The 27146-nt window shown below is 37.3% G+C and overlaps 1 protein-coding gene across 12 annotated transcripts in view; it reads left to right on the top strand.

Moving 5' to 3' along the window:
* The window catches only part of fry (FRY microtubule binding protein), a 71823-nt gene that overhangs the window by 1531 nt on the left and 43146 nt on the right, over window positions 1-27146 (top strand). For 5 of the 12 annotated variants that reach the window (XM_015380095.1, XM_015380084.1, XM_015380085.1 and 2 more), the window contains exon 1: window positions 11528-12371. The exons of 1 other annotated variant lie outside the window; for it this stretch is intronic. In XM_015380095.1, coding sequence (XP_015235581.1) covers window positions 12128-12371 — 244 coding nt within the window. In that variant the 5' untranslated portion in view covers window positions 11528-12127. Of the gene's footprint in view, window positions 1-11527; window positions 12372-19847; window positions 19973-25520; window positions 26305-27146 lie in introns of those variants that run through there. 6 more of the 12 variants (XM_015380088.1, XM_015380087.1, XM_015380094.1 and 3 more) reach the window with 4 other exon arrangements.

Below are 27146 nucleotides of genomic sequence, written 5' to 3'. Positions count from 1 at the left end.
CTTCTACTTAAGTAACAAATGGGTGTACTTTTGACACCACTGATCCTCTGGCATGTCTTTGGAGAAGCAGTCAGTAACATGAGCATATATTATTAACATGTACTTCACTTTCACCCAGATAACAGTCTGCTGTAATGTTGGACTTTTAGTCTTTTATATACGGTGAAAGGATGTTAATATTTTGCCTTCTTTTTAGAACGATCTGATGTAATTTATTAGCTGAGGAAGATCCCATTTATTCACTTCTTGTCTCAGTGGTGGTTCTAGATAAAATTTTCTGGGGTGGTGAAGGGATTTCTAGAGGTGGCCCCATTAGCGTGTTGTCTGACCACTGCACCATGTGACGGTTTTCATAGGGGTGGTCAGGCAGTGGATGAAAACAGATAGGCGCCAAAAACATCTTATGCTCAATCTATACTGATCAACATAAACCAGTAGGAAAATTTATGCAAACAACATCTGTATTTTCTGAATAAATTACTGAAGACAGACCAGATTTTATTAGAGTCCCTTTTGATAAAGCTAAGTGCATATTTTTACATTAGTACTGTTTAAATTAATTTACCGTACTGCATAATATATACAATAAATGGGTTGAGCAATGTTCTTCATCTTAGGTGACTTCAGGGACAAACTCTCCCCTATAAAACCTAAAAACAAATAAAAAAAGCAGTTATTCTGTATTAGTATCTTTATTTATAATATATTGTTATTAATGATTCTTTTGCTGTATTTGTATGTTTAGTTTTTGGTTACTATACCAGGGTTAAATCTCAAAGGAGGTGGGACAAAAATCACCTGGTGGGTTTGGCTAGGGGTGGCCATGTCCCTTCCTTGCCACCCCTCTAGATCTGCCCCTGCCTTGTCCCCCATTCTCTCTTTCCACCCTCCTCATCTCTTAGTCTTCTCCCCCCTCCTCATTTCTCCAGCTGTTTGAGACAGCCAGTCAGCAGCTTGCTCCATTGTGTCTGGGTTTCGGCTTCGTTAAACAAACCCACACAGCTCAACATGTGTTTCACAGAAAACACAAAGAGCATTTACTTTAGTAAAATCATTTGGTTTTGTCTTCTGTTTAAAGATCCTCTTTAGGAAATGTTAGTTCATTTGTTAAGTAATTTTAAGTGTTTTTCACCTCTGACATGCAAATGTCCTAAATAAATTGCTAGATATTTGTTTATAATCAGTAATCTCTGGCCGATACAATACTGAGGGCAGTTAGGTTTAAGTTAAAATTTATATTTTCAAAAGATTGATAGACATACTTTAGTTGTTTTAATAGTGGGACCTTAACAATTAGAATAATCTGTATAATCAGATTTTTGTATCTTCATATGTTGTAAAAGACAGTGTGTGCAGAGATCTTCATACTTCTGAAACGTTTTCACATTAAGTCAAATTAAAACGTCAAGCTTCACCTTTTTTTTTGCGACAAATCATGTTGTAAATACACATTCATTTATTGTATGATTTTCAAGAGAAAGAAAAAATATATCAGCTTTTTTTTGTTATCTAAATAACCTGAAAAGTGTTGCTTGTATTTGAATGAAGATTAAAGTTCAAGCTTCTGACTCAAAGAGTCTTTCCCTCCTCCCACATAAAGTGGTTCTCACAAGGACTGTCAATAAATATATATATATATATAAAAAAAAAAAAACTTATTACAAAATAAATTACTTTTATGTGTTTTGACCTAGTGACGCAGAATAAATGCCAAACAATTATTTCAGACTGGAAATGTTAGAGATCCTCCTTTGTGCCTCATTTTAATTTTTGTTTTTTTTGTTTTGTTTTTTGTTTCAATAACTTATAAGTCATGTGTGACAGACACAACAAATGATAATCATGATGATGCAGACATGTTTATATCCAATTTTAATGCACCTGCAAAATGGAGAACACCATAATTTCTTTGTATCGCACATTATTAGAAAACTCTTAAATTTATTGGTTGCCCCCTGCAAAAATCAAATGAAGTAATCCCTTTTTAACCTGAGGAATGCACCAGACAGTCAGCTCTAAAACAAAAGCATAATTTCAACTAGGGATACAAAAAAATTATTGTCTTACAATTAATTGTAATGTAATGGTTTTTGGATTAAAATAAGTTACATCCGATTAATTCAGTACGTTTGATTGAGGCATTTCTTTCAACGTTGTAGTGTTACCGCCATCCACCAGAGGGCACAGCTGTTTATTTATAAACAGTGCCTCACTGGTATTGCACAATGGAGTTGGTCTGCAACCAACAATTATTTTGCTTATTTGCAAATCTTTTATTTTTTTTCGATAGAAACATTTCCTTAAAGAAGATCTTTTACAAAATCCATCGATCCATAATTTACAAAATTATGGATCGAGCATATTCAAGGACTAAAACATTTATTATCTTAAATGAAAAATGTTTATATGTTTTTTGGTTGTTTTTTTTGGCAATTTTGGTATAATTACTGCTGTAAGTGGGTTGCTCTACCAGCTAAAGGCATGTTTTAGAGTCTCTATACTCCAGTTAACGATTACTATATTAGTTTACGTTTATTTTAACTATCAATAAATCACAATTAATCCGATTTATTGTTTCAACCATGGAAGAGAGGCTTGCTAGAGCAACAGCGTAACTCCATCCAGAGTCTGGTCTGCAATTATTTACACTGTGTGCACTGCAGCACTCATGCATTCCTCATCATAACTTAAAAAAAGTCTCATATATAGGGTTGATTAGTTGAATCTATGCAGCTCTTTTAGAATTTGTGTGTTAAATATTAAGGTTTTTGCATTTTTTTTTGTGTAAACGATTAATTCACTGCTTCGGTTAGAGCATAGCTTGAAAATATCCTGCGTTGTTCACCACCTTGATAACATTATTTGATTATTTTAGACCATGGAGAACACCAACTACTTGAAACACTTTGCTGAAAGCTCAGTTACGATGGCTTCAAAACACTTTTTGATAAAAAGTCGTCTTTGTCTTGAGCCTCTCATGTCAGAGTTGAAAATGTCAGCAAAGGGCTTTTCTAGTTAAACACTTTGGTACATTTGAGGGACTGAAAACAACATTATTACAGTGTAACCCTTCCACAGTCTCTCTGTGAGTGTGACTGCATAGGGATTGCAATTATCACTTATTAGTGCCTGACATAGTGGGGTCACAATCAAATGGGCAGAGGGGTCCTTTGGTTTAACAAAGATTTAAAAATGCTCCTGAGTTTATTTAGTGTGGTTAAATGGCACCGAGCTCTAAGTACACAAACTGTTTATGACCTCCCACCCCCTCGGCTGGGGCGCTTTCCTCAGCAGCTGAGCTACCCATCTTTCCTCGCTGCCATTGTTTCCATAGTTACCAGTCTGCACCTCAGTCCCACTTACATAACCTGGTGTTTTTGTAAGATACACACATACAGCAGATTAGGAGCCGTTCACTATCTTTTGGCACCATCGCTAACCCACACAAACACACACATATATATACACACATTCCTAACCGTCACTGTCCCTGTTAGACTTTCCCCCAGGTGTTGCCATCCTTGGCAGTGTAGATGTTTTTTCTGGCGTTTAGGCCGCTGTTCTAGCTCCACTATTTCAGTCTTTGTACATTTGCTTAAAGAATAGACACATTTGTTTTTGGAGAATGATGTTTTCATTCCTGTAAGGTTTGGACCTGCTCTACGGCTGTTTGAAGATGTATTAGTCAGCTCTCCACAGACATTATTATATAACAGATCTCTTTACATAAAGGCTGATAGGCATACTGTAATGCGTTTATTTGCGCAGAAGGCCTGTCATTTGGATTGTTTGAGATAAAAACTACAGTCCATATATTATTGTGTTACATTTGAAATAAAGCAGCACTGCATAACTAGAAATTTAAGTTAATTTGAAATATAAAGGATTTAAAGAGGGATGAAGGTCTTTACAAGTAGCTCCATGAATTCTGGATCTGGAGGTTGATTTTAGTCTGCTAGAGGGGACGTTAATCCTGGAAGTAACCGGTTTAACTCCCCTAGTGGCTGAAAGTTACACAGTGTTAGATGGCATCGACATAGGTTCTTTCTTTCATTAAAAAAAAGGAATCATCCAGAGTGTAAAAGGAGGGATGTAATACTTCTTTATATATTGTCCAGTCGAAGATAATTATGGATTAAGACAACATGCTTTGAATGTGAATAAAGATTTTCTTGTTTGTGAAAACAGGTTTCTCTAATAAAAAAAACATGGTTTATCCTCAGATATGTTAAAAACATAAATTTCAGCTTTAATATTTGCACTGTCAACTCACTGCTCAAAAAATGTAGAAACAAATTTAAAGTCTGTTTCAGGTCAAACATGTAATTGTTTAACTTCTTATATTTCCTATTTCTGGTCTTATTTCATTTGTAGAAGCTACAACACTTGAAACGCTATTGTTATAGCAAATAAAAGGCAAATTATAACAAAAATATCTATAAAATATGATACATATTAACCCCTCTTTAAGTCTGTTTATTTAAGAGCTTCAAGTTGTACCAAGATGATAATTTATTTAATATGAAAATTCAAGCTTTGAATAAATCACATAAAAAATGTTAAAAGGGAAAATAAAAATTTAAAATGTTATTGACAACAATTGTGATTCCTTCAGTCAGCTCAAGGGGGCACCATTGTAGAGTCAAAGCTTTGGTTAAATTATGAAAGGAAAGACTAAAAATCAAAGGTTTATGTTAAACAATTGCTATTAAGGCCCATACATCTAAAAAAACAAAAAACAAATGGTGGTTCTTTGGGTAAATAAAAGACCTTTATTGGTAGATCAAAAAAACTTCTAACCTTTAATCTAACACTGACAATGAAGGGGATTTATGCAGTTTCACCTTTTAATATTTAACATTTTTCACCTGTTTATTTTCTATATTTGTCTACGAGATTCCTACATAAATGTAAACATTGTGTCTAAACAAGCAATGTAGAAGGGTGTTGCTCTAGAAAATATCAACCACAAAAACAAGGCCAACAAAACTGAAAGTTATGCTCTCATGCCCACATGTTGCTAACTTTGCAATACTAATACAACATCCAGAAATAACAACGAAATGTACATGTTTATCTGTCATACATGTTTAGCTGTAAGACACCATGACCCACAGCATGCAGCTCTTTGCTTAAATTTAATGGGGTTTAAAGTTTTATGAAATGAATTGTTTCTTCAATCAGAAGCTTTTTGGCTGGCATTTTCTGATTGGTTATGGAATACATAACATTTTGTCTTATTGCAACCATGATTGGGATTTTATGTGTCAGACAAACACAAAGTACAGCAAAGTAGTGAAAGGAAAGGGAGACATGGTTTCAAAGGTTTGTGGAGTAAGTTGTTGTTTTCTTATAGATCATCCCCTAGGTTAATGCTTTATACAGACACATTTCACTGCATGTCTTTGGTGGTCCGTCTTAACTGCCTTTCATCTTCTTTGCAATAATTTCCTATCTCTCTGTTTAGCAAAATAGTTCAAGCTTAGTCAAAAAGGGGATTTGCATCACATTCTTGATTGGGTTTGGGTGTTTTCTTTGATTTCTTTCAAGATTTTCCCCTCTTTTTGCCATCACTAGTTACACCCATTTACTACCTCTGCTCAAGGAAAAATAGAAATAGGACTTTATTGATCTCACAATAGAGAAATGAACCCTCTGCATTTAACCCATCCCCTTGGGGAACAGTGGGCTGCCATTGTGTGGCGTCCCGGGGAGCAATGTGGGGTTAAGGATCTTGCCCAGAGTGCCTGCTTTGGATATTGAACCGGTAACTTGCACCCTTCTCAGAGCACAAGCGCACTGCTCTAACCACTAGGCAACACTCCCCCGTGGAGCCATTACTACAGCATGATGCCCTCACCATCATGTTTCACCATGGGCATGATATACTCAGGGTCTCCTCTGACCAAAGCATGGCTTTTGGAAAATTGCAAACTAGTCACTTTATTGGTTTATTTCCATCTTGACCTTTTACTTCCCTCCTCTCCATAACAGCATTATTTTTAAATTGCAGAACAGATACTGTAGTTATGATCGGCAGAGATAACAAACCCCAGGTCCTTTAAAATATAGACATTTTATAACTTGCTGGCTTTAAGAAAGTTGGTTGAATTTGCATAAGAATATTAAAGTAAAATTATGTGAATACTATTCTCTCAAAAGTCCTTTGTTCTATTTTTCTTTTGGAAAAACCAAAATCTTTGTTTTATTTTTCAATTATGTTAAGTTTCTCATAATGAATATATAAAAAAGAAAACAATTGAAAGGATATTAATTGTTTTGAAAGCATTATTTGTAGTTCCATCCTTTTTCTTTTTGCATACTTTTCTTTTCCAAGTCCATAACTTTGAAAACAAGGAACTATACTTATCTTTTTTAATCTATTTTAGTGCGATAGTTTAGTTCCTTAATCAGTTGGAGGCACATCCTGGGAAAAAAAAGATTTTGTTTGGATGAAAACCTGACCTAGTTCTTGCAAAATATGTGACTTTTGCTGTCACATTGCTATCACTGGTGTTGTGTTTCAATCCAGTAAAACCAGCAGCTAAATTGAAGTCTTGCTTCATTGAACAAGCCTAAAGTAAATGTCTTTGTCCCCTCGGCTCTCTTGTTAGACCAGCTCAGCATCCAGGGGCGGTCTGAGTAACAGTGAGTCTTACAACATATTTAAATGGCAGCAGGAAGAAAAATCCCTCCCTGATGTGCAGGACTAAATTACTGCAGTTTAAAAGATAATAGCATAAGTGAGAAGTAAAAGACTTAGTTCAATAGGTGTAGCCAAAGTAGTAGAAGTAGAATGAAAGATATTTCTGTAAACTAAGAAATGCCACAGCCTGCAAAACAAACCTGTTAGGTAATAAGAGAAGTATTTAAAAACAAGGAAGCGCAGCGGCACAGTACTGTTTTAATAATTAATAAGAAAAAGGCAACAAGTGATCATAGCACATTCCTTGTGGCTTCAGTTTGCTGAGACCATGTCGGGGTGGGAGAGGAACTAGTTTTATATTTCAGACTATTTGCGTGATGGATTGGCACCACTTGGTCTCTCTTCCTTTGACTTTGGCTCCACTGCTCCTCCGTCCGGAAATCAAAGATTTATTCTGGGATATAAAAAAGAATGAAACAGATATAGGCCAGCAGATATGGGGATGTAATGACTAATTATGTTAAGAAAACATTAAATTACAAAACAAAGCCGGGTGTTGCTGTAGGAGGTCTGCTATTGTTAAGATGGTGTCCCAGGCTAAAACAAACTACTGCTCTGTGGTTTGGTGTTTGTCTTTAGGTATGTGTTAGTCGGTTTCTGTAAACCAAAGTGTAAAGTGCTTCGTTTACAATCTAAGCCCTGGGTTATTTGCTTAATAATCTGAAATAAAAAAGGAAATGTAAGATAACGAATGAAGAGGGTGTATATTGTGTGTATTTGAATCTCTAAGGCTTTAAGAGGAACCAACAAACGTCTGGAGTTTGTAGTCTGTTTAAGATGTGTATTACAGATGTTTAATCAGCGTTTTTTTTGTTTTGTTTTTTTCAGCTCTCCTCCCCCATTTTAAAAGGTAATTAGAAAATGTTTGCATCATAAAGAAAAAAAAGGGGGTCCAAGGAACTAAGGAACAGGTTTAGTTGTGTGAATGAGGAACTGGATTGTCAGGTCCGGACAGAAAACCTGAGGAGCTTGTCAGGGAAGCAGCCTGGAGTCTGTTTTCACACACCACCTGTCAGGGAGAAAGGCCTCAGCAGATACACAATGTTTTGCACAAAGTGATTCAAATACAACAATAAGACAAATTGATTAATGAATTCAAAATCTCACAAGCTGCTTAGTCTTCCTGCCTTCATTTGACCTGCATTTTCTTTCATTTGCGCGACATTTAGGATGGCGTCAAAACATATGGTTAGTAAAGTCTAACTGAGTGTAGCACACATCAAACCTTTGTTTGAACTTTTTTATTAATTACTTCCAAGAAACCTTAAGAAATTCAACTTAAATAGTTTTTCTCCTTAGCAATTGCTGACAAGAATATTTTATATGCGCTGGGTTTTGTTCTCAGTTCAGTTTTGTTTAAATAACTTTACACTTACTTTTATTTAAATGTTAAATAGGTCAACAAATGATTCAGCTATTTAAAATATTTTTTCTTTTTAACAGGTTGTTAATCAAATAGTGTTTTTCCTGTCAAAACTGACATCATTCAACTTCCTGTAAATCCTAAGTTCTGATTTCCATGATGCGAGAAAATAATAAAAAGCTTTTTTGAACTCATATATGGTGGATGGTATAAAACAGGTCAAGAAATAAAGGCTTTAAATTATATAAAAGTTTTGTCTATTATCTTATTTGTTTAGAAATTGGTTAAAAAGTAAAATATAAGCTGTATAATCAGCAGCACTTGTCAATGTTTTACCCTAAAAGCACTGAATATTTGGAATGGCTGAAATAGTAGAATGATTGCTGAATTAATCAGAGTTTAAAGTCCCACCACCTATAGGATCTCATTAGTTTGAATGACGTAGACAATTATCACAATTATCTGAAAATCAAATTTCATTTTTAAATTTTCTGCCTTTTTCTGCCTAAGGAAATCCATTTTTCTTTATTTATCCAGTTTTTTTTATCATTAAAAATGTTGTAGGTCATTCAAAAGAAACGTCAGAGTTGTACTTTTGCGAACTCTTCATGCCCTTGCACATCTGGTGCCTCAAATAGCCTGTTTTTTTTTATGAAACATCACAGACTGGTGGCATCTGATTGGCTGCAGATGTTCCAACACAGCAATCCTTTTAGAAATATATTTTTCCTCCATCCAGTCATCATTTAAAGTTTAAGTCTAATCAGATTGGCTCGACTGAATATAATCCTCTCCTACTTTGCAAATGGTGTTATGACAGGCAAACTCAGTTTGCTCCAAATGACTATGTTTGATCTTATTTCTAAGCATTTTTATTTAGTATGCTACATATTTACGTAACAATATGACTGTAATTCACATTTTTAACGAATATCTTTTTATTGACAGTACTCATTACCTCTAGTTTTGGTCGGTTGGACTTATTTAGATATGGATTAGATGATATCTGCAAAATTTACATGACGAAACATTTTAAAAGTTAGGTCAACACAATATAATATCAGTATTGATTAAAAGAAAAGCCTCAAAAAGACCATCGAGCATGCCCACACCAGATATCTTTACAGACTTATTACAATTCTTTTGCCATGTTTATATAAATCCTCCAATATAACGTTTAGCTTTAAAAAACAAAAACACATAAAACTGCATAAAAACCCAGAATATCAGTCAGCGACAAATTATGTTATTGATGTATATTGAAATGTTGGAAATCTTTTTAAAAGTCATTTCAATGACATTGAATTAAATTATAATGAGATCACATCCAACTCTGGTATAAACAATATGTATCAAATGTAAAGTTTACATAGCAAAATTTATTTCATTAACTATAATAATCAGTTGATTTTAAATGATTGTGTCATACAGATGAGTTCAGTTCAAAAACTGAAAGTTTTGGAGTGTTTGAGTTAGCTGGAGATAAGTAGAAGTAAGATTTGTTGCAAATCCAAGGCTGCTGATGGGCAGGGAAGAAAAATAAAGCTGATGTAGGTTTTGATAAATTTGCTGTACACACTCTGAAGTTCATCATTTTGCCTGCTACATTTTACCCTGACTAAGTCTAAATAGAAACATTTAAATACATGTTGATTAACGGAGTGCTTTTGGGTTACTTTTGCAGACATTATGATGGAGACCCTAAAGGACCTTTAAACGTGTTTAGCTACTTTAAATGCCTTAGTTTTTGCTGAACAAACCACCAGATATTTTTCACATCTTGATACTTTTTTCTATCTCAGCAGAGCTTTTAGTTGAACTTTTGCTCAGATGAAAGTCCCTCTGCTCCCTGCCCCTCATGTTAGGGATGTTGATTCTTAAACATGCATCTAATTTCTTGCTGATATAACTGTGAAAATAACTCCATTAATCACTAGGCTTCTCACTAGGTTTGGCAATCTGTAGGGATGCATTTTTATACAAAACATGTAGTTCAGATGCAGGACCAGTGTTTTCTGACATCAGAGCACACAGGTCAGACAGGAATGCTGCGATTGGATCTAACTTAAAAATAATTGAATAATAAATTAACTTTATGAATCTCACAATGGAGAAATTCACCTCTGCATTTGACCCATCTTCTTGGGGATCAGTGGGCTGCCACTGTGCGGCGCCTGGGGAGCAGTGTGGGGTTAAGGGTTTTGCACAGGGAGTCAGAGTGGAGTCTGCAGGAGTTTGGTTGAACTCAAAACCTCACGCAATGCTCTAACCACTAGTCCCCCACTCCCCATCTGACTTTGGATCAGATCAGCCACGAACCTTAAAATACAAATCAATAATCATCAACACTGCCGGGAAGGGAACCATTGATCTAAACTAACACATTAAATACAGTAATGACCTTTAATTTAAACTTACTTTCATATCTTTTTCTCTGTTATTGAAGCAACAACATTTCTATCAAGGGTTTTTACAAAAGGCAAAAATGGTCTGACTTACTTTGCAGCCTGTACATATTACACAGACATGTTTTGTTGTTATTAAACCCACACATTAGCTGTCTGGTGAGGCTTTCAGTGGGACCAGTGCCATGACAATAGTGGTGTAAACAGTGGGAAGTCACCTCAGGGTAGATGCCTCCTGTGAGAAACTATCTGCAGGACCCTCCAGAGAAAACAAGTGAAATGCACTAGTGCTTTGAAGAGAATCTAAGGAGGAAGACAGACTTCATTTCATAGAGCTGCCCTTGAAATACCAACTCATCTCTTTAATGCTTGTTTGTGGTTTTCTGAAGTATTTAGGGGGACTACAGTAAGAGTCAAATGTGTCTGATTAAAGCATTACATCAGCACTTGTACTCGCTCCAGCAGAGCAAAACACTACATCAAAACTTCCTGTTTTAAGCTGGGAATATAAGCAACAGAAGGGCAGGTCATAGGTCATATTTAGGGGCCTTTCATAGGTCATCTAATAAGATTTACACTTAATATTTTTACATGTCGTTACATGTTAAAACAATATTGAGTGTTTTTGCAAGCTGTTATCTCTTTTTGAAAACCAGCTTGTGTTATTTTAAATACATACATCATCCCAGACTGTTTAACAGAGGATCCTTCCTGTTTGTGTTGGCTTTGTTTTTACCTCTGTGGATGGGTGTGTCTCAATAAACCTACACCATTAGCATGTTGGGTTTAATGTAACTGGTTAAACAGCCTGAACCAGTGAGTACAGCGACTCAGGCTTTTACACACCCCCACATGTCATGGTATGACTGTGTGAGTCAAGCAGCTGTATGCATATCTGTCATGCTCTGCTCCTATGGGAGTACCAACAGGTGCACTAGAAAGATTTTACAGCAGAAAATGTTTTTTCCCTTGCCAAAACCAAAAAAATACAGTAAGCGGAAGGAGGTAGCTGTAATATACAAGAGGAAAACCTCTGTGAGAGGCAAGGATTTAAGAACCACCCAAACTTTGTAAACCGCCCAATCAAGCTGCGCTGTTGGAACTAGATCCCTCCCATACTCACCACCTGAGAGCAAAGAAACACAGCTGTGCCTCAGAGACTCAAAAGACTGAGGAAGAAAGAGAGAAGGAACCAAAGAGCTGGTGAGAGCAAGAGTTAGGACTGTGAAGGCTGTTAAACACGTTGGACAAAGGAAAAACAGAAGACATGTAAGACGTGAAAAAGCTTTTGGAAACTTGAACAAGAATGTAGACAAGAGTCTCTGGAGAGAAGAATCGGAATCCTCTGAAGATCTTTGAATCTGTAACAAGACTATGAGCTCACTGTTGCTGGATTGAATGAACTCAACATAAAGAGAAGATACCATAAGAGGAAACTGGACACCAAAATGTGGACAAAAGGAAAAAGACATTGAAGACAAGTTTTTGAACTGCTTGTCTTTGAAAAAAACATTTTTGTTTTGTTTTTTTGCTATGGGATTTACTGTTGAACCATGTAGCATATGTTTGCAAGCTCTGAAGAGGGCATAATTTAAGTATTGACTTCGGGGAGCAGATTGATTTTCAGCACCTTGTGTTGCTGACGATACAGACATGTCTGCAGAAGATGCAAGGTGCAGTAGCCTTAAAGCTAGAAGTGATACCTTAGATCTCAGTGAGGTCCATTCTCCGCAGAAAGGCTCAGACCAGGTAGTTCCCAACCAGAACCAAAGCCAGGATGGGATCGTCCTGGATCGTATTGCCTCTCTGTCAATGGACACATTTGACCCCAGTGACTTCAAAGGGAGATTTTCAAAGATCCGGTCTAGATCCAGAAACAGAAAAGGGATCCTACCAGGTAGGTGAAGACTTGGCTTTGAAAGCTTTTGTTTTTGTTTTATGTATGAGTGTTGCTATAGCCTGGTATCAACCATTATGTTTCAATATAAATTCTTCTCTGGAGGCTGGAAACAAACTGCTTCAGCAGACAACTGAAATAGGAATCCCCAACATACTCGAAATGGAATGTGCATTTGCAGGTTTTTCTGCAAAGAATGTGAAGAAGTCACTGATCTAGCTATTCAGATCATTTCTGCCTCTACCTTTCTGCTGAAGACATAACTGTTGGCAAGTCTTTTCCTTAGCTTTTGTATTCCCTTTAAAAAGTGATACTATTTTTGCTTTGAGAAAACAGGAGGTTCATTAGTCCCCCAACCCCCCTAACCCTTCACTAATCCTCAGACGTAGAAGCAGTATTTGTCTATGGTCTGTTCAAAACACATCAAGATATACTGCACAGATTGCCCTTCATTAAAGTAGTGATTACACTATTAATTTTGTTCCCTCTCAAGAATGATTCAAGTCTGAAATGCAGAGTGAAAATTTGATTTTCAGTTAAAAGTAGAAGAGGAAATTTGGCCCGAAGTAATGTCTGTGCAGCAGAGCACCACCTGCACAAACATCTCTTTCAGAAAGAAACTACTGTAACATCATCTTCTATGTAATTGGAACAGGGAGGTTAAAAGGTCAAATTCTTAACACAAGAAATGTTATGAATTGAATATTGTTGGGCTTCTCCGCTGTGATAGTTTGGACCCCCGAGGCTTTGATGTGAAGGAGACAAGTATGCCAGGCATGAAAACCCCTCACTCAGACAATCTGTGGAACAGTGACCTATTGGATCAATCCAACTGTGTCAGGGAGACACTACCGTGTGAACCCTGAACCTCAGACACGCCCTCTGGGCTTTTGTGTAGCTGTTTACTCTCACATTGTTGTGAGGTTTGAGTCAATATTGCTGTTAACTAGTGAAAATCTCCACATGGATAACAGGTCAGATGGGAAACCATGAACGTATAGGGACTAAGCAATAACTTTCCATATCTCAATACCACAAATAGTTTCCCCTGCTTTTATAATCTAATCTTTGCTGAAGTTGCAGTAGTAATCCTATAGTTACCTCTGTTATTCCAGTGCTTTCCTATATGGACACTCTGTCTGCATTGATAAACATTCACCTGTTAGACTTGGACTTAGGTTTAACTTGACAACGGCAATGATTATTTCTCCTGAAACAAAAATAAAGTATTTTGATATTTTTGGCTTGTGTGCCTGGGAACAATACATCCACAAAATCAACCAGAACCACAAAAATATTGCAGACGTGCTTCCTTCAAAATGTTACTATTACACAGATAAGTACTTTTTTGCATTTTTTTACGACTAAATTTAGCTCTCAGCTCCTCCCTTTGTTGTCCTTCAAATTTTTTTGATTTTTTGGATGTGGTGAAAACTGTGCCTAATGACCTGCACGGTTGGAACATTTCCACCCAACATTAAATAATCACTGCAAAATTTGTAAAAAAAAAAAAAAAAAAGAAATACACACTTCTCTTTTACCCCTTTCCCACTGGCCGAACAACCCCTTTAAACCTGGGAACAAATGGCTTTTAGTGGCAGTGGGAACACCTCACTGACGCTTATCTATCAACAACTAGGGTCCAACAACTAGGCAAGCGACCCGCGTTAATATCATCTTGGCTCTGATCCGCATGCTATGGGAACACCAGAGCTGTTGATGGTTGACCTGCTAAATTACACTTTCAATCCAGACGCCCCACTACCACAGACAGACTGCCACTCTGGGTCCCTAAGCAAAGACACTTAGCCCCCACACAGCTCCCCAGGTGCCGCACAATGGCAGCCCACTGCTCCCCAAGGGGATGGGTCAAATGCAGAGAGTTCATTCCATTGCTCTGTACTTATCACAGTGTAATGGCAATAAAAGCTGGGGAAAAAAGTGACCATGTAGATTGCCAGCAGGGGGTCAGACTCGGCTTTTCTGCGAAATGAGAAAAGAGTCAAAGCAGATATTTAGCACGTAAACCCAGGTTTAGAAAAAACGGGTTTTTAGTGGGGAAGCGGCTTTTGATTAAACTTACTCAGCAGTTTCTAAAGCGATCATGCCTAACAAAATGGCAGTTAGCGACAGAGTGAGTCCGACTATATGTGTCACATTGGAAATGAATGTATTGAACTGTCCTATCATCCAGGCTGTTATTTGATTGCCTTTTTCGATTCCTGACTCAGCCCTACTCCATCAGGAGTGCCATTGCAGTTTGAGGACTAAGATCTTCACCCTTCGCAACACCAGAGTGTAGAATTAGATTAAAAGTGAATCCAACCGAAGCAGTATCCATCTATGATCATTTCCCACCAATTAAGATTTCATAGTCAAAGAAAAACTTAAACTCAAACTTAAAAGCGAACACCGTTTTTTTTTACATTGGGCCCTTGATTTTACGTTATTACATCATGTTCTGCTCACCTATATGGGTTTTGTGTTATTTGGAGCTGTTCTGAAGATCTTCCTTTGGGCAAACGACTTGAAGGCACAAACTAAACTGTTCATCATTTATCGTTTATGGTACGCCAGCATTCCTAACATGTAGGCGCATCACTGTCCCCGACACATCCGCAGTTATATTTTTTATATTTATATATTTTTTAAAACAAAGCTGCGCGCGGATGATGTCATACACGCGCCACTTCGTTTAAAAAAAAATATAAATATAATGGAATATCTTTGGAACAGCTCCAAATGACACAAAACTCATATGGGTTAGTAGAACATGATGTAATAACGTAAAATCAAGGGCCCAATGAAAAAAAAAACGGCGTTCCCCTTTAAAGCAGTTGCATAGGTAGAATGGTTTCAGAATAAAGTATGCCAAAGATAGGAGAGGAAAAAAAGGAGAGCTCTGACTGAGTCAGCTGTTTATAATGTAATTTATGACAATTCTTTTCATACGTTAATATCTAAAACTGAATTAAAACCACTTCCAACTGAGGAGAAGTTTGTAAGAACCTACAGACATTTTTATAATTAAAACCTTTGAGGTGTGTCTCATAGCAACAGTATCCATAAACGCACAGCAGCTACTGCTGCAGCTCCTCTGCTCCATTCAAATTTAGAACCGATAAGTGATTAACTTTTGTCTGTATCCCAAAACATAAACACATGAAAATATCCTACCTTCACCAGTTAAGCTCCTCTAAAAAAAGACTTTCATAAGAACCTTACTCTCTCTCACTTTCTCTTTCTACAAAATCATGGAAACACAAAGAGAAAGTCTGCACTTTCATTCAATAAATTTTCCCACTAGTGTTGGCAGTTTGCATCAGCATGTTTTGATGTCAACTGTGTAAAACTATAGGATAATTATTAAGCATGGCTGGCTCTCTTTAGATGTTGACTGCAAATACAGAACTCCTATAGTTGAATGAAAAGATCACCAAAATATGAATGTAGAGAAATTCAAAATGGAAATAAGAAAGATTAAAGCAAAAAGGCTGAGGTAATGTTTTGGATCCTTCCATGAATATCCATGTTAAGGCCCATCCTAAATGTCCCACCCTCTAGCAGCATTTTTTTGAGGTAGACTATTACAAGCTTTTTATCTAAGTCGGTCCTGGCGCCTGCAGTAGAAATGCAAAAGTGAGAAAAGTTAGTTTGTGCATTGAAAAAAAGCACCTTCAGACACACTTAAACATCAGGCATGCAAACAGGCCAAAGGGCCCCTTGCAGTTACCCAGAAAGAAAAACAATGAATACATCTTTAATTTGAAGTTGAGTGAATATGTGTCTGTGTGTTGAGAGGAATCACATTCCAGCAGCTGGCATGCCCAGGCCTCTGCTCAGAATGCGAGGAATCCCATGAGCTTCACAAGGGTGTGTGCTTTTTTTTTTTTTTTTTTTAATGATTTTCTTTTCTAACCCTAACTTGTGAGTGTAGCTGTTACTAGCTATTTGGGAATTTTCCCTATTCTCCTAGTTGGCTATGAATTTGAATAGATTTTCCTATCTTGGATTGCCTTTGGTGAACTCCAACGAGTACTTCCCATTTGCACTTTTCCCTGTGTGAAGAAGCATTGGCCACATCTAGTACAGCAAATGATTTGCATTTTGATTTGGACATCTTACCTATAGGATAACACAACTCTAACACTTTTAGTTGCTTCCTGGACAAAAAAAAATAATTGTCAATATGCTCATTTTAACAATTAATAAAACAGCCCAGTATTTAACAATGTATTGTCATTGCAAGTGTGAGAAAGGGGGAAAAAAAGATAATTAATCATGTAAAGTCTGTGGTTAGCACTGTCTGCTAAATCGTACAAGTTTGTTTTATGTGGAGTTGCGCGGAGTAATCCTTCCTTACTTTTCCTTTTTTAAGAGAGTCTCAAAATATGCAAGTAGCGTTAAGTAGTTACTGTAAATCTCCTAAAATTATTAGTGTCTATTTTCACTCCTATATGTCATCATATTTGCCCTGTGATGAACTAGCAACCCTCACGGCTTTCAACAGAATGAGATACGTATCAAGATTGAAAAATTGGCCAAAGATGATGAATTACTTTAGTAAATAATAAAAATCTGAGCATAGATGATGTAACAGTAGGTACACACCATCATCTCTACAAAAACACTACAAGGCGATTGGCTGTAGCCAAACAACACATTTTAAGCTAGATTCAGTTTGCAGAGATTCTCTGCTGGACCCCTCTTCCTTAGAGATCAGGTTTTAATTGTCTTTTAATGTAAATCAGGCCATCCTGTACTTCATAACTCTCCTGTGAGCGGCAGCTTTCGTGATACTCTTGTCTTATATGCATTCTTCTCTCCCTAGCCTCACATACTCTCTCCTCCCTCCCTTCACCGTTTACATGTACTGTTGCACTTCTGCGGTTCATCTGTGGAAGTACGTGTTGACCAGCGTTATCCGCCCTGAGTACATGCGTTTATCTTTCATGTTACACACTTGTTGCTGTCTAATTGTCTAATTATTTCATTGTTGATTTTCTCTAAATGTGATTTGTTCTTTTACTCGTTAAGTGATCTGATGATAACTATCGTTGGAGGAAAATCATTTGATATATAACCGAAAAAAGGCTGAGAAGGGAATGGTGTAGGCTTTAGCTTCAATGGCCTTGACGTTAACTAGTCGGCAGAAACTCAAAAATATTATCTTTTAAAAGGCAGTGAACGCCCCATAACTTAGTGCTCTAAAGGGCCGGTAATGACAGTCAGCTTGTCACAATTCTTTTCCAAAAAGAAGTCGGCAAGGGAGAAGTCAAGACTTATGACGGAAAACAGGAAGGCCCAAGAAAGTATCTCAACAATGCTCTGCATTATAAATTTGGGCTTGACCTGTATGTGTCATAGATAAAATGTTTGATTTGGAGATTGAATTGTTAAATACACACAGTGGAGCTTTAGTCCCGTCCACATATGATATTTGAAAAATGCATGCTGTGGAGGTGGTGATGATTTATCAGCAGCTGAAAACTTTTGACTTGTTCATAGTTCTGAGGCCAAAGATTTCTCTCCGCTGACCTTCAGTGGAAAGGGGGTAGAGGAAGGTTCTGTGGAAGAGACCAGCAGCCCTTAGCTGTAGCTGGAGATTGTCAAACAACAGTGAAATTAGTTTTTGGTTGAATATGAAATATTTCAACTCTACGGATTCAGCTGCATAATTTTTTTTCTTTGAGTAGAGACAGGCAGTCTGCTGACAGTCGCTTCTGTCAGGCAGCTCCCTCCTTCCCCAACTGTTGGTTTGTAGGGACTTTTCATAATTATTTGAAGGCAGTTAACAAGCAAAAATTCTTAACTCTCATGTCTTGTGACCCATCATTTTTGTATTGAAAATTGTTGTGGCTTTAAGGTAATATGACTGATAGAAATTAAACTAACATCACCTCATTATAGCAGTTTAAATATATATATATATATATATAAAAAAAAAACTGTTTTCTCACCCCTCGTGGGGTGGTATGTGTCATCCTCAAGCTTGGGTCCTCTACCAGAGGCCTGGGAGTTTGAGGGTTCTGCGGAGTATCTTAGCTGTTCCTAGGACTGCGCTCTTCTATATATATAGATATATATATCTATATATCTATATATAGATATATAGATATATATATCTATATATATATATCTATCTATATATATATATATATAGTTATTTTTATTTTATTTTTTTTTAACAAAAACAGATTTCAGTGGGATTTTATTTAGTTTATCCTCTGTTATGTCCATAGTTTCCAGTGTTTTGTTGTTTTCATGGCCTCTTGACCTGTCCATTGTCACAGGACTTTACTGTTGCCGGGAAAGGTGCTTACATCTAGCTCACATGACTAGATAACCGTGGTAGTTCTCTCACCTTTAATGTGATTGCAAAACCCACTTTCAACGTTTTTTCCCAAACCGGAGCCAGGGCTTGAACCGACAACCCTCCAGTTGCAGGGCAAACTCCTTCATCCAACGCCACTACAAAATGTAGTGCCTCTGGTCCCTTTTTTTTTTACTGTGATTATAGCGTTAATGCAGTTAATTGTTCAGTTCTACTCAGAAATTGCTCACACAACCTCCATTTGAACTCTTTAAAAGATCTATATTTCCTATATTTGGTGAATGTTTAAGTCTTTTTTACCTGGCAAATTCATCTGCCAGCCATCAGACTTTTCCTATGAATCCCCAAATAAATTATTCTGCCTAAAATGTCTTAATGTAACCTAAAAAATTAAATTGCCAATTTAAATGTACGTATTTCATCTAAAGTAAGACTCCATTTTTTGTTGTATATTTAAAGGCAAACTTAATTTTATTTGAGTGAAAAGAAGCCTACAATTTCAATAATTCTATTAAAGAAAGTAGTATATATATATACAGTAAAGGACAACATTCATTTACAGTTTTTTCAATTGAGACAGTGATAACAAAATGTTGCTGATGGTGGCCATTGGCTGCTTCAGCCTGCCTGTCACCATTTCACTTGGCTCTCATTGGCTCACAGCATATTTATACAGCACAATGTGGACTGCTGATGTTATATTATTAGACTGAATTATCCTCATCCCTGTTTTCTTCTTTCTCTGTATTGCGCTCAGTAGTTCTGTTATTCCCACTTTCCCAGGTTTAATTTTGATGCTCTCTCACATTGAGTCATATATGCTCTATACTGTCCTCTCTCTACTGTACCTCCCTCTGTCTTCTGTAAGAGGATTGGCTGATTCTCCCAACATCTGTGTATCACTGTCCTGGGAGAGCAAAACAGTGAGGGGTTGGGGGGTGTTAGCTAGCAGTATAGCAACACAACGCTCAGATAGGGCTGACATACACTTTTTTTTCCTTGCGCGCACATACGCTCAGAGCAGCAGACAGCCGTAACATCTGCATCGCTCACTGCCCACCTCCCTCTCTCTCCTTGCCTCCTCACTCCGTCAATGCTCTTATCCTCCACTCACTCCCCATCCTCAGAGCCTCATCCTACCATCCTGTTCCCCTTGCTGCTGTCTGTCACCGTGGCGACCTAGCCTCTGCAGCCATGGCGACCAGCCAGCAAGATTCGGGGTTCTTTGACATCAGCCTCAAGTCTCTGCTCAAGTCTTTAGGAGGCAGTGAGTACAGCTAACACATGACAGGTTTTGTTATGCCCGACACAGAAGCAGCGGGAGACCTAGGTGCTCCAGTTTACTGACTCTTGAGTGAGACAATGGAGCTGGCAGCTGATTTACCCTTGTCATTATTTGATAATGGTGTGTAATAGAACAGCGTTCTTACTAACGCTTTAGAAGAAGACAGCAGCATTAGAAGGGGAGGATACATATTATTCTTTAGCAGTTTTCAATATGAATTCCTCATCATATTTTTAGCCAGCAGAGTGGATCTTTTTTGGCTTTTTATAACCTTTATCCCCTGCTAAGGGCAGCCTGAAAATCCATAGCATATTCACATCTTAACATGCAGTAAGGGTACGTCATCCCTAGTTTTCATGCTGTTTGCATCCTCACATGTCTTTTTCAGTTTCTTGTTTTGTTTACTAAACATAGCTGATCTCACTCCGAGGCAGTTGGAAGCGATCAACCCACAGCATTCTCCATCACTTTCTATTGGACACAGTGTTCCTCAGCCTCAAAGCGGAGGGTTCATGAATCTAAACCATCACAATAAGCAGAAAACAGCTCTGTCTTATTGCGCCTATGGGAGTCATTGCCACGCTGCCGGCAGTTTGTCATCACTTTGGCACTAGTTAGTATCTAGTTGATGTTGAGGCCGCAGGGATTAACCAGGCAGGTTGTTTTGATACTTTGCTGAGTTCTGGATATTGATGCAGGAATTATGGTTTTTGTCAGTTTTATTTTTAGATATATATTTAATGGGAATTTTAACAATAATTGATTAATAATTAATTTAAATACGCACCAAGCAGCTTTAAAAGGAATGGAAAAAATCAGGCCCATATTTTGTATTAAACCAAAGTTGTTTATATTTACCAGATTTTTATCATCATAGTATCATTATACATGTTAAAAGCTTTTTTTTTTTTTAAAGATACATAGTGCTGTAAGGGTGTCTGGAAGGTTGTAGAATGTCTTGCAAATAATAAATTTGGGATGTGTGAAATAAAGGTAATAATAATTAGTGTTGCACCAATGCCATTCTGTTTTGGCCCCGATCTCTGGCTGTTCAGTATTGGTCGATACCGATACCATACTGATACCATCTGTTTGAAATTGAAGTGTGTGTGTATATATGAAGAACTGCATACTACTTGGATGTAAAATAATTGCCATCATGGCTTTGTCAAGCTGCTGCCTACTTTTATGAAGGAAAAAGGCTAATACAAAGTGAATCCAGTAGAACTTTTTATTGCCTAACTGGAATGGGTGATAATAGTTGAATAAACTTCCGGCTCTCAAAATGGTATCAGTGCCCTATTTGTCAGCACTCGCCAATACCGATATCACCGTTTTAGTGCAGTATCAGGGCCCAGCCTGATAATGGTATCGGTGCAACACTAATAATAATTTAACTTTATTGATCTCCCATTGGAAAAATTAACTCTCTGCATTGAACCCATTTCCTTGTTAAGCAGTGGGCTGCCATTGTGCGGCACCCAGGGAGCAGTGTGGGGTTAAGGATCTTGCTCAGAGACCTACAGTGGCAGTCTGTGGGGGTGGGGCTTGAACTCAGAACCTCAGGATTTCAAGCTTTGTGCCCTAACCACTAGGCCGCCCCTCCCCAATGTAGTTAATGTAGTTCGTACATTAAAATTGTTCATGGTCATACATTCAAAATTTTCAGCCATTGGAAAAAATTCAAAAGTGAAGTTTTTTTTTTTGGGGGGGGGTTAACTCTAAAGTAGCTGGTTGGACGCACCAAATACTTTTCCACTAACATCAGAAAATAAATAGTTGACATCATCAAGTTGATCTTATAAGATCTCCTGCTAAAACAATGGATTTAAAGGCAGTTTTTGTTGCTTTAAAGTCTTTAGTGTCCATCAATACACATGAAACAACCTTATTGTCCTTTACCAGAAGGAACACATTTAATCGAGAGCTTCTGCTGTTTAAATTGAATAGATTTTCCTATCTTTCAGACACATTGCTGTACTTAAATGCCTCATATATTGCTGACTGTCTGTTATTTGATAGGTCTTTCAGCAACACAACACAACTTGCAAGATAGCCAGGCCCTGTCACACCGATCAGTTTGTCAGCTTTCCTCTTCAGCAGCAGCTTAGTTAGGTTCTGTTGGGTCTTGTCAAGGGCAGTTAAACTGTGCTTGTTATTATTCTCTATGCTTTCAAACATGACTCATTGCTAGCTGTTACCTAGAAACTGACATCACTTTGCAAAACACACACAGGATGGATAATTTTTTAACAAATTAAAAAACATTTTGACAGGCTTTAAAACACTAAAGTCAACATATTGTCCTAGACTTTAACTTGTGTGACACTATTCAGGTACGATTTACCCTTGACATGGTCAGTTCACAGATAAACTGTGTTGTGTTCTGTATTGTGTTTTTCTTTTTATTTGTGATACCCTTAATTTGATTCAATTCAGTTTAGTTATATAGCGCCAATTCAAAGTTTCTTATCTAAGGAAAACCAGTGGATTACATTGTAAGACACTTTTTTTTTTTTTTTTTTACAATTTATGCAACTTGTCGAGACATGTCTTGGGTTCATTCAGGCTGAGAAAGAGTGAGTGAGAGCAAGACTTTCAGCAGATAAGAGGAAGGCTAAATGGTGTAGAGAACACTGCCCGCATGTAGTGTTGAGCAATAAAGTAGTTTAAGAAATGATACGGAGGAAAATAAACAGCAGTATGCCCATTGGGCAGCATGTGGTACCCTGATTTTTTTTTTTTTTAAAGTTCTTCTACAACATGAAGAAGAGTTTGGAACAATGCTTGATTTTATACTCCTACTGAAACATAGAACACAACCTGTTCCACAGCCTTATGTCCTCCCACATACACCATTTGAAAAATGCACCTTATGGAGGCGGTGCTGTGATTGACAGATGGATTGACAGCAACACAGACCTAAAGAGCGATCACAGAGATGATTGCTTTAAGACATAATGGTCGTATAAGGTGGAGAATTTCTCTGCACCGTCTTCACCAGAGACAGGGGGGGTGTAGAGAGCAAAAACCAGAGCTGGTGGCCGGTTATATGAGCCAGCTGACAGGTCATATGAAGAGCCTAGTCACATTTTTAAACTACAGTCTGTATCTCAAATTGTTATGGAGTTTGTTTTTCTTTTCTTTTATTTCTTTCATAATTCTGCCTTGGTTTGATTAGTTTATGTGGGTTAAGACACAAGAACAGGGGAAGCAAACTCTAAAGCTTTGTTTATGCTTGACATGTCCGTGAGGTCCGCGTAGCCTAATTAAGTCATTTTGGGCTTTTGTGCAGTGTATATGCAGACAGAATTTCCTAGCAACATTTTTATAACTACATGGACAGATCCAGAAAACATGGAGATCGAGCAGCAGCCCCTGCTAGCGAGATTTTGCAAATGTAAACATCTAGAGAAATCCCATGATCTAGCTCATAAATGTCACCACTATCAACAGATTGTGGAAAAACCCCAGGAAAGAAAGTATTGTTGCTCTCAAACATCATGAAGAGGCTTTGACACAGTTGTGAACGGCTGTGTTTTTTACTTCCTCATGTAGTTTGGTGTTGTCAGCTTTCTATTTGTGCTGAAGTATAAATCCTGCAGACGGTATGATGTGCGTTAAGCATAGTAGAAGCAAGTCAGATGCAATAACCTTGTTTAAACCAGAGGAGGGCGCTGGACAGATTTTGTTTGATACTAAAGCAGGATTTGTTCAAATGCCCAATGAATTGTCAAAATAATCCCCTGGACTTCCATGTCTACAGTTTATTAGCAAGAAACAGTAGCTTGTGGGGTCTGTTGTCCTTTACAGAACCAAAAACAAAAAAGGATCAGCGGCTTGTACTTCTTAATCTCTGCAACAAACCCTAAATTGCTTTGAATGCAGTTTAAAACGGTACTTGTTTATAGTGGCCTTTGAGTGTGATTTCTAAACTTTGCAGTTTAAGTCTGTTTTTCAATGTTCTTTCATTTTTTTTAACCTGTCAGTAGACTGACTGATAAAATCAGTCTCTTTTTTTTATTAAGTGTTTAAGATTTTATCTAGATTGTAACTTGAATCCAAATGTTGATAACAGTTAAAACTATTAAGCTTGGTTGTGTATGTAGTATTCTATTCATGTTTGATCTCCTCTCTGCCATGAAATGTCTTAGATAATAGATGTCATAATATTAAGATTTCAATATCGTAGAGTACGCTATTCTAGTAATGCTTGTGTTCTAACTATGCTAATTGCTAAATTTAGATGCTAAATACAGTATAAATCTCAACTCCATAAACATACTTTTGTCTTAACAGTAAAACCCTAGTTCACAATCAGGCCTCTGTCTCTCTCTCTTAATGCCTATGCTTACATCTAAATAATTAATCATACAATCATGACAGGAAGACTGGAAAAAGTATTTAGTCTATTTTTTTAACCACTTAAAGAGAAATCAGAAAGAGCTAAAGTTTTTATTGATGCATTTCAAGTTTGAGAGCTTTTTGCTTGTTAGCTAAAGGTATAGGGGAGGATCTTCGTGAATTTTTGAAAAGACCCACCCTCTCCACTTCAAAAAAAAAAAAAATAATGCAGACATTCTGTTTAAAAGTTGTTGTTTGCATCGCTCGTAGAAGCTTACTTTCCAAAAGAAGATTTGCAATTTTTTTCCACTATGTCAGACTCACCACCGGTATGTGAAAATGGAGACGAGCACGTAGGACAGCCTTACCTAAAGAATCATTGACAATTAGGATCACCACTTATTTTGTTGATCCACCCGCAAAAAGAACTTTCTCCACTTTACCTTTAAGTTTAGAAATCTTACAGCATCCAAAATTCTATTAAACCAATTCCAAAACTGACTGTTACACTTTAAGATAAATGTCAGTTTTGTTGTTTAAGTTATTTGTTTTCCTTGGTACATGTCATGTTCCATTTCACTTTCTGTCTGTTTTCTCTCAGACCATATTTTAAACAAAGCAGTAACATACATTTGAACACGTCCATCAGAGGCTGAACATTGAGGGTTTTGTGTTAAACTAGCTCCAATATGCTGAGTCATGTAAATCCCTACGGGAGTCCCAGGAAGTGCTTGCGTTTGTCTGTTAGGGACATGATTACGTTCTTTTCTAATCTCCTCTCGCCGTATGTTTTCCAACACATCCCTTTACAGTACACACACACTTCAGTTCACATTTGCAGACACCTTACAGTTATATAATTTGGAAGCCCCAATGGATTAATTTTCTGGAAGTCAACCTCTTATTTGCTAAATGAGATTAGAGCAATTTGCTTTGATGTTAAGCCGTGTTACTCAGTTATTTGATTTTTGTCTATTTCCATATCTGTGTTTATTACTTCATGTGTCTTCTTGTGAGTTTGCACTTGTGTATGAGTAGGGGTCAGTGGGAGTGGTGGGTATGTAAGAGAGTGACCACCAGCCTTCTATATATAGCGCCTTCCTCCTCCCCTTGGCTCTCTCTCAGAACAGTGTTGAAATTCCAACCCAACTTTTCTGGTCGGACCTACGCAAGGATAAGATTGTGCTTAACTACTGCAGACAACTTAAAGACAGACACTTTTAAAGAGTTGCTTCCTTTCAGAACTTTATTCCAATGGGATTCAAGGATTTAAAGGTCACAGGAACTACTGTAAAGAGAAGAGGTGGCAGGTCGGAGGCGGAGCTGGAGCTAAAGTAGGAACTGAGAGTTTTGCTTTTGGACTCGTATAACTTACAGGCATGAGGCCCTGCACAGCCTCTGATCTGCCCAAACTTTTGGAGATATCTTCAACTCCCATCTGTCCAGTCACATTTCCTCAAAATAAGTCATCACTTGCTGTTTTTTGGGGGAATATTTTAAATGGATACCATTTCCTCTTCTGACACTGCGGCTGTTTAAGATCTAAGGCGTCCAGCCACCTTCACATGGACACTTTCTATCCATTTCTGGCTCCTTTAGTCTGGATGCAGCATATTTTCCAGAAAATTTGGAATAGAGCTGTAAATGCAGTTTTTGGGACATATTTCTTCTCAACTATCCCAAGGATGGAGCTTTACACTTTTAGCTTTGGTTAAACTGACCAAGCGTTTTAAGAGACACATTAATATGATGTCTGCAGTTTCTGTAGTGGTAGATTTTTTTGGGCTTTACAGAAAAACATTGCTTTGAAAGGAAACAGATTTATAAAGTTATGGATGCTGACTTTTACTTTCAGTAAAAGTTATTTTATCCCTTCATATACGCTGCACCTGTACCTTTTATCATTAACATCATGGAAGTTCCAACCAAATGGAGCAGGGCCAGTGTCATCAGCTTCATCAAAGGCCTTGGTAAGCTTACATGGGTGCACATTCATATCCACACGTGTGTGCTCAGGTTTCATCCAAATGCATGGTTGAATGACGCCAAGAAGGCTGTGCGCCCATGGGGTTTAGTTCTCACCTCTCCACTGAGTCAGGTCACATGGTCACTGAAGGTCAATTAAGACCTGACGCCGTAGGTGTAGGGGAGTTTTATTCCTTTCTGACATGCGTTCAGTCATCAGCAGCAATAGTCTTCAGCCCAACATGAGCATAAATCTTCCTATTGCTGTACGGGGCGTTAATATGCTTTCAGATGCATCACAGGAAATCTTTCATACATTAGTTCTTGAGTAGTTTTTTGTCTCTTACACATACTTCATCAGGATGTCATGCTCCTTATTGTTTAATCAGTTTATTTTCCCGTCTCATTATAGTTAATGGTGTCGAGGCTTAACAGCGATGTAATTATAAATGAAAACCAACACACTGCATTTCACAATAAAATATGTCTTTGTCCATCTTTAACCCTAGAAAGCTTTTCACTGCCAAACCTGGACAGATTTTCACATTGTGTGAAGAATTAAATCAAACAGCAGATTGACTTTTGACATGGTTGGCTAGTGTATTGATTTTTTTTTTCTTTTTGGATCAAAAAGTAAAATTCATCTTTAAAAGATCTGATTTTATCCGCAAAAAATACACGAGACATATAGTATGGCTTACAATTATATCTATACTCTTAAACTAATCATCGTCAACCACAACTGTTTTAGTATATTAATAGACTGTATGTAGTATACAACACAAAAAACCACATTATTTCTTAGGGAACAATGCATTTTTATTTTGTTTTGCAAATAAAAATTCTG

The sequence above is a fragment of the Cyprinodon variegatus genome, unplaced genomic scaffold (genome assembly GCF_000732505.1).
Source record: "Cyprinodon variegatus isolate N-32 unplaced genomic scaffold, C_variegatus-1.0 Scaffold207, whole genome shotgun sequence".
NCBI lineage: Eukaryota > Metazoa > Chordata > Actinopteri > Cyprinodontiformes > Cyprinodontidae > Cyprinodon > Cyprinodon variegatus.
Note: the sequence above shows the minus strand (reverse complement) of the source record. Positions and strands in the feature narration are given on the sequence as shown.